We start from the raw sequence: 15,253 nt of genomic DNA on the forward strand, positions 1-15,253 counted from the left end.
GGAGGGCTGGAGAAAGCATGCTAGCTTCCAGCTGTGTCACCAAGCACTATCAGCAGAAACATATTTGTACATGTTTAAGTATACACACACAGGCCAATTGTAAGAAAATGGTAAGCTATAGCTAGTTAAAATAAATCTTTCTCCTGCAGTTCCTGTGCATGAGTGGGTGTGTGGTTGATCACTTATTCTCTGATAAAACAATTCCTGTGACACACAATACTGTGCACCCAAGCAATGTAATGCATTGCCATTTATATACAGTAATACAGTTATATCATAAAGGACATTAGGAATACCATAAGATGATATAAACTTGATTCATCCCCGTAAGGAAAATTCAGGTGTTAGGGCTTTAACAGCAATGAGAATAAAATAAAAGATAAGTCAGATAAGAGGTTCACACAAGGAGATTTGAGAATACAAATGTAACAGTTTAGATACAAAATAAGAAATGCTCAAAAACAGGTCTGTGAATAAATTGATAACTTTTAGCTACTTAAGAAGAAGGTTAATTAGGGTTGCCAATTAATTACTACTCCTGCTTGTTCCAAGAAACACTTTCTATGGCTTATAGTTGGTTTATGGAAATTAAGGATTTTAAATCCTCTTAACAAATGTCAAGCTTATAGCACAAACAGTGTTTTATGGGCTACCTGGCAATTCTCCAGGTACCAGTCCACACTTGGTAATTCAAGAACTTGAACGGCACTAGTTCGCCAGTCTCTGCGGACTAGGTTTATACAATCCTGCTGTAAATGGATAAAAGCACACAGATCCTCAATCTTAAAATGCTTTCGTACAATTATTAATAAGTTAATATCCTGTTAATTCAATACACTAGTAGACATGTTTTCCTTTTTATATTATTATTGGTGCATGTATTTCTTTGCATTTTCATGTGGCCCTTTCTCTGTTAATAATAAATGAAAAGGGTTAAGACTCGAGGGTTATTTTTAAGAAGGTTTTCCGTTACAATTACTAATTTCCTGAAAACATTTTTAATAAAATAACTAGTAATCCCCATTTAAAAAAAAGTAACCATAATCTGATCGCTTATTTTTTATGGGAATACAGTAACATTTACATTTGTTGGTATCCTTATTAAATAACCTACTCTATGCACTTCATGTATTCCATTACTTCCAAAGTCTGTAAATGAATAAAGAAAACTCACTGTACAGTTTTCAATTGGCCATGTATATACCTGTTATTCATAATTTACAAAATCATAATGTGTACGGTTTCCTAATGTCTTGAGTCCTTTCCTAACTCTCTCTCGCGATATTTTACCAACGGGAACACAAGCGGAAGTAAATAGTCGTCATGGCATGTTAGCTGGAGAGGGGATAAAGTAGCAAGTTTAGCTTGTGTACGTCAATAAGTTCAACTTATATAAATACTCTACAATCTTACCGGTTAGCTGATCCGACGCAAATAAGTAATATATTACCCCCTTCTGCATTTCCATTGTAAATACATTACGAGAGTCGAGGAATCGTGCAGCACGTTTGTGGCCTGGAAAGACGCATGCTAGCGTAGCTAAGCTAGCCAACCTGAACGCGGCTGTTGAGCTAAGTCCACTGAAGTGGCTTGTTTCACTAGCTAATGTCGACTATCATTTTAATCATATAGACTCTACTTCGCCCCAGTTAGTATTAATTCTGGCCGTCGTGGAGGGAAGGTTTGGCTGGATCTAAAATGATAATTGAAAACCTTGATGCCTTGAAAACATGGCTGTCTGAAACCCTCGAGCCCATGTAAGTACTGTTAGCGACACAGGTGTTTCCTTAACTCAGCTTGAATCATTATAGAGTTATAAGGTGATGCTTTTAGAAACAGACAATGTGACATTTACATGTTATTTATTTGTGTTCGTTTGTGTCTTTTCTCTATTCCAGCTGTGATGCAGACCCTTCTGCCCTCGCCAAGTATGTTGTTGCTTTGGTGAAGAAAGACAAAAGTGAAAAGGAACTTAAAGCCCTTTGTATAGACCAGTTGGATGTATTTCTCCAGAAAGGTATTTCATCTCCCTGCTTCATGCAGGCTATATTTTGGAAGCCTTGTTACATTTATTACCTGATCCAATGTGTGTTATTGTTCCTGTCTAATCTAATATATACTCATGCATGTGCACTATCATTATCTTTCAGAGACACAGCCTTTTGTGGATAAGCTGTTTGAAGCCATTGACAACAAAAACTACCTCCCGCAGCCAGAGCCACCATCCACTCTGATCAAAGTTGAGAAAGAGGAGCAGAAAAAAGACGAGGTATTACTGAGTGGAAAACTATTAAAAAAATACTGTTGTTGCATCACACATGAATATAATAGTACAACACAATATAAAGTACCACTCATATAAGTGGCCATCAAAAATATTTATACAAAAGTTATAACAAAGTTACTTTTACTTTATTTAGACAAACCGAGAAGACGATCGGGAGAAGAAGGTTCCTCGCCGGGTGAATCACAGCCCACCGCAATCAAGCTCTCGTTACAGCAGGGATATCAGGTGTGTGCAACTGCATGTTTCAACTTTCTCAATCTACTTGTCTTTTAACTCACTAATTCACCGCTTGTCGTGCCTTGTTTCCCTGAAGTTCAAGGAGAGGAGATGATCGCAAGAGAGACGACCGTTCCAGGAAGAGGGAATATGACCGCGTCCCACCAAGGAGGGACTCGTACAGAGATCGCTACAATCGCAGAAGAGGCCGCAGTCGCAGTTACAGTCGTAGCCGAAGCCGGAGCTGGAGCAAGGATCGAACCCGAGACAGAGAGAGAGATAGAATTCGTAGCAGGAGCCGGTCACAGAGCAGAACTCGGTCTAAAAGTAGAGGTAAGAACCTGGTTGATGGAACTGAACTGGTCTACAGTTTTCTACACCGCACCAGCAAGGTCAATTTGTGCCTTTCATTTGAGAACATTGTTTTTCCACGAAAGAGCAATGACACCAAATCCTGGATTATGAAATGCCTTTCTTTTACAATCTGCACTCTACTCAAAACTCACTCCATTCGAACTATGATCTGGTTTTCTGCTGACCTTCCAAAATGAATCTACTTAGATAAGAGATGACAAACAAGACAATCCAATAATTATCTCCTGGATTCTATGTCTAATTTATTTTCAGCTTTTTTGATCTGTAACAGTTATTAATGACTTACTGTATATGATGACGTATCGGTGTTGACCTGAGCATTTGGAACTGATAGAATTGAGTAGTGATGGCATCATGAGTGCATATTAGGAAAAGGAACAACAACAATATAAACAAGGTGTATAAGTTTATAATGTGTCCGTCTATTTTCTCACTTGAATACATGTTATAAAGAGGCAACTTTTGTCTTTTTGCAGAACGGGATTCGGGAAAGTTGAAGTTAGATCTGGCCCCGGTCCGGCCCGAGGGGGGGGATGGCTACACCCCAGCAGCCCTGGTTCCCACTGCAACCACCTCACACTTCCCCGTGCCAACACTGAGTAGCACCATTACAGTCATTGCCCCCACACATCACCATAGCAACAACACCACTGAAAGCTGGTCGGACTTCCGTCCTGGGCCTCCTGTGGATCGTGTCCTTTTCAACAGGGGCCCGCCCCCCCAACAGAGGAAACGATGCCGGGACTATGATGGTAAGGAACGCTTATCAAATATTATCCATTAAAATCGATAAATTGTCTTTTTTTGTTGTTGTTGTAGTTCTGTGTGTTTGATGTTCTTCCCTTGTTTGTCATGTTTTCCAGAAAAGGGCTTCTGCATGAGAGGAGACATGTGTCCTTTTGACCATGGAAGTGACCCAGTGGTAGTGGAGGATGTCAATTTGCCCAATATGCTGCCCTTCCAACCTCCACCACTCCCAGGTGTGGACACCCCACCGCCTCCAGGCCTCCCCCCACCACCCCCTCTCATGAACCCCCCCCCTGTGAACCTGCGACCCCCCGTGCCTCCACCAGGGTCTCTCCCTCCCAGCCTTCCACCTGTTGCAGGTAGGGATTCACACATTTCTATGAATTGTGTAGGGCCCGATAGGTAATAACAACATTTTTCAAAATATTTTGATCATCGAATGTCAGAACCTAATTTCAGGTACAAAAACTGTGACTATGATGTCCACGACTACAATGTTCATCTCCAAAGTTGTGTTTGTTAAAGGTGGGGTTGGTAAGTTTGAGAAACCGGCTCGAGATACACCTTTTGTTATATTCCATGGAATGCTCTTAACATCCCGATAGCAATGAATATCTTAAAGGTCAAATGCAAAGCTTCCAAATATGCTACATTTTTATAGAAATGTTGTTTTTAAGACTGCCTGTATTTTTTATTTAATTTAAATCGAGATAATACACCCGAAAAAAAAGCTTTTTATTGATACAAAACTCGACCAAAGCCGTCTGAATTTCTGACATGTCATTCCCAGCAGCCTCCGCGCGCGTGACGTCATTGTGGCCAAACAGTCTCTGGGCCAAATATCCCGACTCGGCAGTCTCGTGCGCTGTTCACATGTCAGCAGGTGTTTTTCGCTCATGACTGGTGCGGAAAACTCTGAATTATATCCGCGAAATCACGCAAAACATGGGTTATTGTTGTGCTTTCGGATGTACGAACGGTGCGGGATCTGGGAGAATTTTTCATTCATTTCCCCAAGACAAAATCATCCGCAGAAACTGGATTATTTTAGTGAATCGTGTTGGCTGGCAACCGACAAAATGGAGCAAGTTGTGCTCTGACCACTTCGCGTCTGATGCATACGATGTTGATCCTGCCATCGTCAAGTCTGTTGGTGGAGAAGCATTTAAAGTACATCGGAGGCTGAAACCCGGAGCCGTCCCCTCCATATTTGAGCTCAAAAAACAACCGAAAGAACGAAAGAGCCGGGCAATGCAGAAACGCCAAAGAATTGAGGTAAACAAATTTTGATTTGATTTCAAAGCGCACGGAGCACAGAGCGGACAGCAGATAACGGAATTGCAGTTTTATTGCTTATAGATTATCAGAACATTTCAAAGGGGACACAGCCCCATTGGATATTAACCTATGGATGAACTACATCATCGTTTTTATCGTTTTAATGCCATTTTAGACCAGACAAAGAGGAAGGTAAGCCTAGCTCATGTTAGTACCTAGCGCCACTTGTTTTGATGTACGTTTTTGTTGATAACCTCGCGAGTTTGTATCTTTCAGTGTTGAGGTGGGCACCGTTAGATTCTGTGTCTTTACGATCATAAACAATGTGTTGGATGTGGAGCTAGGATAAGTAATAAGGGAGCTAGGAGTGATTTTCGGTGCAGTAATAGGTTAGCATTTTTCGCTCGAGGCTAATTCAGAGGCTCAATGTTAGCATTGTGTTGTTTTTTTTTAATAAATGAAAAAGATCAGTTAAATGAGTTTTTTCCCGTTATATGGATATAAAATATTCATAGTTTATTAAATATTAAGGTTCCTTAGACGTTGTTTCCTGCAAATGACGCGATTTCGGGTCCGTGGGGCTAAGAGGATAACAGAGTATGTTTTATTTTTTTTTCACAACAGTTGTATTTGGATGGAATGAATACCTATAGTGATAATTAAAAGTAATAAAATGATTTTTACAGTGAAAAAGTTCAAATGGAACTGATGGTTCCCAAATTACCCAGAGGTCGCCTGGACTTTATTTTTCTAAACCTCTCTAAAAAGGTCAAATTGCACTTGTTTTGCATCAATCTTGATACAGGGTACTTATTATATGTTATAGTTTGGATTCCTAAAGCTTTTAGTCTATAGTCTACTCAGAATCAGACATGATAACGAAACTAAGTTGTACTATCGGCGGAAGCAGCTGTGAGCGATAAGCCAGGTGGAAATATGTTTGGCCACTCTGACGTCACGCGACGCCATCTTGCGGAGACGAGCGGCTGAGAAATAAATCGTCGGACTTGGTGTTGGGGGTTGAACAAAATAAATATTGCGCATTGCCAGACGCATATTATCTCCGATTTTAATACTGCAATATCTGAGATAGTGTTGTAGCTATATGATTTCGATTTTACTGGCAATTATAAAAAAATCTTTGCATTTGATCTTTAAGTGCTTTGACAAAAAATCCATTAAAAAAAGGTCATCTGTGGAAGCTGTAGTACTGTAAAAAGCACGACCAATAATTTTAGCCGGCCCGGCTAAAGTAACTGGGCTACCTGCCTGTCAGCCTTCCAGCTGTGCACAAACTTATCTCGTGCCCTCTTTGGTCATATGCACGTTCGTGTGTGTTGGAGGAGGGGCTCTGTAAGGAAGTGGCAGATTTGTTCCGGCTGTGTATTTTCAAATTCTAGCGCACTCGAGGTGGTTTCTTCAAAATTACCTACCCCACCTTTAACTGACTAAGATTATAATAAAAGGCCCAAACTTTTACTCAATTTACACAAGGTTCAAGAATTATTATCTTTATATTATGAGAATATATTAATTCATATGATTAATATTAAATGTTGATTAATTGGCTATTGCTGTAGCTAGGAGTGAACAGGAGAAAAAATAACAGAAGTTACCTACCTGGTCAACAGTTAGTTATGACATGTTAAGAACAGGTTGGATTCACGAATATAGTTTCACCAGTTTGGGTTCTGCTTTCATTTGTCATTCTATAACATTTAGTTTAAATCTGTCTGATACAGGTCCACCTCCTCCTCTTCCTCCTCTGCAACCGTCGGGCATGGATGCTCCTCCCAACTCAATGACCAGCTCTGTGCCCACCATCGTCACTTCTGGAATGCGCTCCTCACTCCCCCAGGCCGCCCTGCCACTCTTCCTTCCTGGTAATAGTTGTGTTTCTTTTTCAAGTAAAACATGTGATTTTGTTTTTACAAATTGCTTTTGCTATACCTTACTTTTCTCTAAAGTGAGTTCATGTATATTATCCCTGCTGAACAGACAACTATGAAACGGATGTGTACAACCCTGAAACGGATGTGTACAACCCTGAGGCTCCCAGCATCACCAATACCTCCAGGCCGATGTATCGCCATCGGGTCAACGCCCAGAGACCCAACCTGATTGGCCTCACAATGGGGGAGGTGGACCATCCACCCAGAGGTATTGTTCAACATAAACTGGACCATTTGAGCTCTGCATAGATTGTCTTTAAACATCAATGTACTGTCTGCCATACAATTGGCAGGCTTTCCGATGTGATGATCTGTTGCTGTGTTTTGGCTCTTTTTAAAAGGCTTGCCTTTCAGTGTAGATCTCTTTTTGAATAATGTGCTTGGAGTTGCAAAGGTCTGTAAATAAAAATTATTATTGGTAATACATAGTTAAGCCAGCATACAGTTGGTTTACATACTCTTAAAGCTGAAGACCCCATGTTTTCCAATCAGGATAACATGCATGTTTTCATAGACTATCCTCCATCACAGTTTTGTCTCCATATACAGCCTCAGCCTATTAGGTCTACTTTTCTATTTTATTCCCATCATTCCCTGTCATTTCCTATGAAAAGATTCCACTTTGAATATTACCAGTGTTTTGCATTATGTGGACTGAAATCTGACCTGTTGTTGTTTTTTGTCTCTCCCCAGACAAGATCCCGAACAACATGAGGATCGTTATGGAGTCTAATGCGAGGAAGAGACCGCCTCTCTCCCACGATGGAGGCCTCCCCCCCAAGAAACCTTGGTTTGACAAGTAAGAGACCCATTTCCGGTCGTATAAAAAAACGAATGCTGTATGCTGCCTTTTAAACCCAGCATAATGCACCTTTCACTTTGAATTGTTTAACTCCTCTCTTCTCGCTTCAGACCCAACTTTAACCAACCCAACCACCAGGGCTATCACAACAGAGTCCCATTCTCTGCCAACGCCAAGCTGCTGGTTCGACAAATTCCTTCGGAGCTCAACAACATCAGCAAACTCAATGAACATTTCAGCAAGTTCGGTACCATTGTCAACCTACAGGTCAGTCCCTGTGTTGTTCTGTCTTTATGACAATGCAGCTATGATTGTTACTAGTCAATCAATTATAGGTCAGTATATTGGAAAAATGTGTAGTTACTGTGTAGTGCAACCTGTGATGCAGTACATTAGGTCACTAATATACGAACAGTGTGTGTGTGTGTGTGTGTGTGTGTGAATCTGGTATCAGAAAATTCAAGTGTTTTAAAACGATATCAGTAGAAAGTTTGACACAGAGGAAGGATGTTTATGATTTTTACGTTTGAGTAATGGTTTATGTTTAATATTAAGTTTGTTATATTCAACATGTGTTCAAAATAAGGCTGTTTAAGCCATTGATTAATCTTAACTAAGTAATACAATTAGCAACAGTTGGTTTGAAGCAAGCTAAAATTACAGAAGAAACTTAAGGTCAAATACGTTTTGGAAAGTCTTGAAACTGAAGGATATTCCAGGGTTTAGTACACACATTTACTGCTACCTTTGGGATAATAAGGTGATCTGATTACCCATTGAGCATTAACAGGATTGACAGTATGTGTGACCCACCCAGCGTTACTAGAAATGTCTCACAGTACCATGCTTGCTTGACAGGTGGCCTTCCAGAATGACCCGGAGGGCGCTCTGATCCAGTTTGCCTCTCCAGACGAGGCTAAGCGCGCTATGCAAAGCCCAGAGGCGGTCCTCAACAACCGCTTCATCAGGGTGCACTGGTATCGAGAGGAGGGGGGTGATGGCCTGTCCCACCCCCATCAGCAGCCTCAGACGCAACCAGCCATGGTAAAAGTTCAACCATGTTACCGTGTGGTTGTTATAAAATGTCCAAGCTTAACACCAACCCAAAACATTTATTACATTACATTTAGCTGACGCTTTTATCCAAAGCGACTTGAAGAAAACAGAATCATATAAGTACATCAGGTTTCATAGAGCCAAACATTTCAAGTGCTACTCAACTGGCTTTAGATAAGCCAGTCCTTTATTAGTATATAAGTGCTTTGTTAGTAATTATATCGCTCGAAGTGGAGTAGCACATTCCTTCGTTAAGTTCTTAAGTAAAAATAAACACGTTGAAATGGGATGCACTAGCTTCGAAAACATGTGCCGCCACGAAAATAGGGCAGTTATTAGCGCTTGTTAGTGTTACGATCAAAGGACTCCTTGCAGGACTTACGCTGTTAATCTTCTGGTTGTTGTTTATTTGTATTTCAATGAAATGCCAGAGCATTATTCTCTCAAGGCTTTCCCATTTGTTCTACTTTGAAAATACTTGTTGCATTAATGTCAGTGCTACCTCCACACCCAATGTGAATACAAAATGATATGTAATAATACAGAGAGCTTCTTTTACTGACCGTTGTGAGGCACTTTAGGATAAGGAGAAAATCAGCATATAAATTAGATGTTAAAGATGCACCTTAAGACAACTGCAAGATTAAATGTAAGACATTTCATCTGACAAAGACTATGTTGAAATGCATTATGTATACATGATGTGATGAACATATCCTTTGTCACCCAGCAGCCCTCGGCCACGTCTCTTAAGCAGTCCGTCAAAGATCGCCTCGGCCCCATGCTCAACTCTGAGCCCTCTCAAGACTCCAGCGTAGCCTCTCAGGTGTGTGTGTGTGTGTGTGAGATGGTGAGGTTTTTCTCATATGCTTGTCAAAATCTGCAAAGGGTGTGTTAACATTCCATATTTGTTCCCATTGCAGCAGAATTCCTCTAAGATGTCAGTGAAAGAGCGCCTGGGTTTCTCCGCCCAACCAGCAGCTCCTGTGGAGAAAGTGAGTCGTATTCTTTTTTAACTCCTCCCATTCTCTTTCAAATTGTGAAAATGATACATGCTGGCATTCCCCCACCCCCCTTTTTTAGGTGTTTTCCACATCTTTGGGGCTCACAAAGACGGTATACAATCCTGCTGCCCTGAAGGCGGCACAGAAAAACTCAGAGGAAGCCCTGAAGAAGAAACAGGTGAGCATGGGAATGGTGGGAGAAGGGAGGTTGAAAAGAAAGGCCATTATAGAAGACAGTTGGACTCTCAAATAAATGAAAAGGAATGATGTACCTTTTTTATTATCTTCACAGCAAGCTCTAAGACTACAGCAGGATGTACGGAAGAAGAAGCACGAAATACTGGAGAAACACATTGAGACACAGAAGGTAAGATGATCTGGAGTACAGATCTTCATCTTTATATACATACAGGATATCACATCTACAATTTACATTCTGCAACCTCATTGTAAACAAATGAAATGTCACTGTGAGAACTGGTCAAGAGAAGTCACTTAAATACATGAGGCAACATGAGCTCATGGACTTTGGTCTGTTTGTGTAGATGTACCTACAATGTTTGACACCTTTGTAAGGGATCTTGTGATCTTTGTCAAAGTGGTTAATGAAGAACAAATACAAATTTTAAAAAAAAATCCCGTTTTTATTACATCTTACACTATCTTCCATCCTTTGACTCATGTTGTTTTTAAATGGTCCACGTACTGTGGAAATGAAACTTCTCATTCTGTGTCTCTGCTCCTCTGCAGCTCCTGATTTCCAAAGTGGAGAAGAACAAAGCAATAAAGGCAGAGGATAGAGCCAACATCATGGAAACGTTGGGCATGATAACCAAGAGCATCACCAAACTGCAAGAGGAGATAAAGGGAATCTCGAGCAGCAACAACCCGCTGCGCACAGCCAAGAGCAGAGCCCAGGTGATTTGGTGTTTTTTCTAAATGTGGTTTCAACCAGTTTCTTTCTACTTTGAGATGTAGAAAGACTCAATGTTATTCTCTGATAGCGCCTAGTCCCAGGACACAGGGTTATCAGTTTATCCAGTTGCCTTTGACTTATTACTTTAGACTTGCAATGTCGTCTTTGTTCAGGCACAGAAGGAGCTGCTGGACACAGAGCTGGACTTGTACAACAAGACCCAGACGGGACAGGACACTGCTCTGCTGAAGATCAAGTACACCCAGCTGCAAATTGAGGTATTGACTCGATTTGAAAAGAGCAAACTGTCCTCTCTGTTGAGTTCCATCACCAGAACTAAAATTCCCTGTTTTGCGTTTCTGACCCAGGCGGCTAGACGGGGCATCCTGTCACCAGGACGAGGCCGGGGGGTCCTTACCCGGGGCCGCGGCGCTCTCAGGGCCCGGGGGAGGGGCTCCAGAGGACGGGGAAGAGGCGTGCACGCAGTCGTGGACTACCGGCCACGGGCGCTGGAGATTTGTGGTTTCACCGAGGCAGACCATGTCGACCTGCTGCCACACTTTGCTGTAAGTCGACTTACAACACCTTTTGATGGAAGCTGTGGGTGGGAGCGGACTGTGAGAAAGCCCACTGCTAGTGCAGGGTGTCCGCGGGGTCTTAAAAAGTATTAAACAGCATTTTCCAAGGTATTACATTTTGTAGCTTGTATATAAATTGTCCAAAGAGATTGTATTCCAAAGTCTACCTGAATGTAATCATTGCGTAGGTGTGTAGTGTGATTCTGTGTAGTTTATTTATGGCATCCCGTTGGATTTGACGTCATCTGAACAGGACATCGCACGCTCACTGCTTGATAGCGTGCGAAGGTCCGTTTACACCGGTTGTAAACATCATCGTTATGGGGAAATGCAAGTTTGCGTCCAAATGGTTGGAAGATAAGGAGGAAGGACAATCAATGCTGTATATAGTCAATGTGAGGTAAATTGTGTCGCCAATGTAACCGGTTAGAACTCCAAGTGGTCTTAAAATGTATGGAAAGGGTCTTAAAGGTATTAAAGTGAACTTCATGATTTCTGCATATACCCTCTAGTCTAGTGTAACTGTTGAGGGGGGGGGGGGGGCAATTAAGCGCCTTACTTTGGATTAACGCTGTGTGATGCGAAAAGCCATAGAGTTTTACTATAAATCCATGTGTATTTGTGTGTAGCTGAGTCCAGCAGTGCAACAACACACACTTACTGTTCATTCTGTCTTTATACTAATGAACTGGTGTGGTGCACATAGTAAGGACTATCTCACTTTCACAAGGTTATTCACTACTTTACCAGCAGAGACAAATACCAAGCAGTTCAAACAAATAAATAAAGATACATTGATAACTACACAGTACCAGCGCCAGAAACACTGTCGGCTATCATGACATGGAAAATATAGACACTGTTTCTCATGCTTATTTTAACAGCTGAGAAACCACCACCAATTATAAATCAACACTAATATTGAAATACAGGTGCTGCAGTATTTTTAAAGTAAGTTTTTAGCAAAAATATACTTAACTCCTAAGATGTGTTGTGAATTGCAAAGAAGATGCATAAGATGATGTTTCAATCATTGTACATGAATGAGTTTGTGAAGAAAACATTGTTTGTTTACACTTTTGAAGCAATTTGGAGAGATCGAAGATTGCCACATAGATGAAAACACGCTGTCTGCAGTCATCTCTTACAGGACAAGAGGCGAGGCAGAACAGGTGAGTCGGAAATGTCCTTTGGTTCCTTCACTGCTCCTGGTACTAGACTCCTGGTACTAGGATGGGTTAGATGCAGAAGCCACATTTCACTGTGTGCTGTGTGCTCTGCATGTGTGACCATTAAAGAGGGTCCCTCCCAATTATTATATTATATAACATTTCTTGATATTTTTTTAATTATATCTATCTCACTATGATCACCAAAATATACTTGGTGCTCAGGTTAAACCCATTGTTTATATTCAAATCTCTTACACTTTATGATCTTTACTTCCAGTAACCGCCTGTCTTCTTGTGCGCTCTGTAGGCGGCTCTTCATGGAGTGAGGTTCAACAACCAGACTTTACGCCTGGCCTGGCACAAGGCCGTGAAGACTCTCAGTGCTGCTCACGCTGATGAGGCAGAACAAGAGGATGATGAGGTTTGTCTTCTCATTGTGCATATATGTAATTTTCCCCTTTGTAGCACCTATGGTAGCTGAAGTGGGACTGTTGGTTCTGCGTAAGGTTTGCTGTAAAGATGATAAAAATGGAGAGGCACGGACAGGATCTGTCTTATTTCTCTCAGCGCTAAGTACCTTTTGTGGTTGTGTTATATTTTGAGAACACTAGAGGGAGCCATTACAGCAAGGAATTGTCTGTATGTGGCTTTCGCATGGCCTCTGTCTGCAGCTCTCATTAAGCTGCTGGTCTGACTGCAGCGTGAGAATCCCAGGCTGAGACTTTAGTCCCTCTTGAGGCTTTTTAAATACATGGTGCTGATGATGCTTAAAATAAAAGGTCTTTCCACTTTGAACATTTCCTTTCCTTCACTTTTTAATCATCTATAGAGCGCATTAATCTCAGTGTTTATTTTCTCCCAACAGTACCCGGAAGAGTCTCTGAGTGATGATGCACTGCTGCAGGATGATGATGAGGAAGAGGACGACAACGAGCCTCGCTCCTGGCGCAGATGAAGATCAGACCGACGCGCCTGGTGTGAAGGACGAGCGGCAATCCAGCTACTTTATTAAAAGCCTGTTCATAAAACGACAAGGCACATTTTTACTTTGGCTAGACTTTGTTTTCCTCCTCACAAATGTGTAACTGGCAGCAGAACCATGTGCAAGTTTGATTCATTTTAACGTGTATACCAGATGCAACAATGTTGATTTTTTTTTAATGCTCTTAATATAGAATTTGTTGTTGTTTTCAGTTAACCGAACAAATACTTTGTCTGGACATGTGATAGCTTATCACCTTGAGACACCGTTGTTGAGCTCGGCATAGGCAAACACCTTGTTGTAATTGAACTGACTGACTAGCTTTTGCAGAATAGTATTAGGTTGACTGGTTTGAATTCTCATGTGTAAATATTTTATGCCCTGGTTTAAACGATTTGTATGAAAGCTTGGCTTCTCAGTTTTTGGCTTTTCTTTGAATTGTACAAAAAATAAAGAATTGAAATGGTCTAAAAACATCCTGCCAAAAAAAAAAAAAAAAAAAATCAAAATGCTCTGGCAGTGAAAAAAAAACTAAAGAGCTGAAAAAGACCATTTCAAAAAACAAAAAAACTTCCTATTCCCCTAAAGAGCAAACTTCCTAAAAAACTCCTGCTTCTACAACTTGTTCCTCTTTCTTTTTTGGATGGGTATGGTAAGCTTATGTATCGCACTGATTTTCATAACAAGGTAAAGACATGACATTTTAAGAGTATATTTTTGCAAAATGTTTACATTTCCTCTCAGTATGTATTGCTAAGCATCACACACATTTGCACAGACTTGAATATACAAAAATAACTAAGAGCGTTTTTGTTCTTTTTGTTGCAGGAGCTGTCTACAGTATCCAGATACAACACTTGTCTCCAAGAGGCTTCACCATTTTACAACATTAATTTGTATTACTGTCAAAGCATTGTCTTACATGCTGATGTATTAAAATAGGCCTACCTGTTTTCTAATGAAACGTTGATAAATGTTTCTGGCATTTTTCTTTTTTTTTGTGAATATTTTTATGCCATTTTACATCTTGTAAAATGAAAAGCAACACAAATAATTTTGCCCTTTTTTACATTACACAAAGTAGAACATCTATCATTGAGAACTTGACAGAAGTAAAAAAGTACACACGTGATAACATTTATTCATATTGATCCCTGTAGAAAAAATCAGGGAATTAAATAAACGGTAAGATTTACAAAGTTCTTTTTGTGTTTAAAAGTTGTCTTAACAAATGGATCAAGGAGATGGCAAATCATGATTACACTTATTTTGTAGCCTTATATGTTTAACAGTAGCATTCAGATAAACAACAATAGATGTGAGATAAACAACAACTTATAAATACCATTAATGTCAACATCCAAGCCATTTTTTTTAAACCTCTGACATATATCTGGTTGGCACTAACTGCTTGTAACAAAACAAGCAAGGACGCCTGACATTAACCAAAGCTTTCAGTGTAAATAAGCACTAAGTAAATGGAAACATCTGATCCTGTCAGTGCATCGTATTTGAATCCTCAGAAAGGCTCATTTAAAAATATGAAGTCTCCATACATGGACATCTTTCCCATCTATACCATCCAGCCCAAATCTGTAGCCTGTGAGCGATCACCGAGTGGTCTGATCTGTGTGGGGTTTTAAAGCCTTCTTATACTCACTTAAATTCAGATACTCTTGTAACTCATTAGTCGTCTCTCCTCCAGGCACTGTGACTTGTATGAAAAGCACAGGTGCAATTTCAAGTGTCCCAGTAAGCCCTGACACTCACTAAAACTGAGCAGACAAATGGAATACATGTTTCAAAATGTCTTCTGTGTAAAATGCCTGTCTCTCATTTAGAGCTGTTGCAGTCTGTCAGCCAAACATGGGCTCATATTTACTCAGAA

At 40.6% G+C, this 15,253-nt stretch overlaps 1 protein-coding gene across 4 annotated transcripts; it reads left to right on the forward strand.

Moving 5' to 3' along the window:
• Positions 1 to 1,292: 1,292 nt before the first annotated feature.
• rbm26 (RNA binding motif protein 26) lies at positions 1,293 to 14,355 on the forward strand. 4 transcript variants are annotated; one of them, XM_034219032.1, is made up of 22 exons: positions 1,293 to 1,757; positions 1,899 to 2,017; positions 2,151 to 2,269; positions 2,421 to 2,512; positions 2,601 to 2,836; positions 3,355 to 3,630; positions 3,742 to 3,984; positions 6,646 to 6,786; positions 6,902 to 7,063; positions 7,549 to 7,654; positions 7,768 to 7,924; positions 8,516 to 8,701; positions 9,444 to 9,539; positions 9,637 to 9,708; positions 9,797 to 9,895; positions 10,010 to 10,084; positions 10,468 to 10,635; positions 10,807 to 10,911; positions 11,002 to 11,199; positions 12,297 to 12,383; positions 12,691 to 12,804; positions 13,249 to 14,355. In XM_034219032.1, the coding sequence occupies exons 1-22, from the start codon at positions 1,699 to 1,701 to the stop codon at positions 13,336 to 13,338; spliced, it is 3,000 nt and encodes a 999-aa protein (XP_034074923.1). In that variant the 5' UTR covers positions 1,293 to 1,698; the 3' UTR covers positions 13,339 to 14,355. The 4 variants fall into 4 exon arrangements, with proteins under 4 accessions (XP_034074923.1, XP_034074942.1, XP_034074932.1 ...); XM_034219051.1 differs by having other exon boundaries at positions 9,640 to 9,708; XM_034219041.1 differs by having other exon boundaries at positions 9,447 to 9,539.
• Positions 14,356 to 15,253: the final 898 nt, after the last annotated feature.

This window comes from Gymnodraco acuticeps, unplaced genomic scaffold, assembly GCF_902827175.1.
Source record: "Gymnodraco acuticeps unplaced genomic scaffold, fGymAcu1.1, whole genome shotgun sequence".
Taxonomy (NCBI): Eukaryota; Metazoa; Chordata; class Actinopteri; order Perciformes; family Bathydraconidae; genus Gymnodraco; species Gymnodraco acuticeps.

Coding starts and splice junctions, on each gene's coding strand:
- rbm26 (XM_034219032.1), top strand. CDS start 1,699: ATGATAATTGAAAACCTTGATGCCTTGAAAACATGGCTGTCTGAAACC. Junction 7,925..8,515: donor GTACCATTGTCAACCTACAG/GTCAGTCCCTGT, acceptor CTTGCTTGACAG/GTGGCCTTCCAGAATGACCC. Junction 9,540..9,636: donor ACTCCAGCGTAGCCTCTCAG/GTGTGTGTGTGT, acceptor TTCCCATTGCAG/CAGAATTCCTCTAAGATGTC.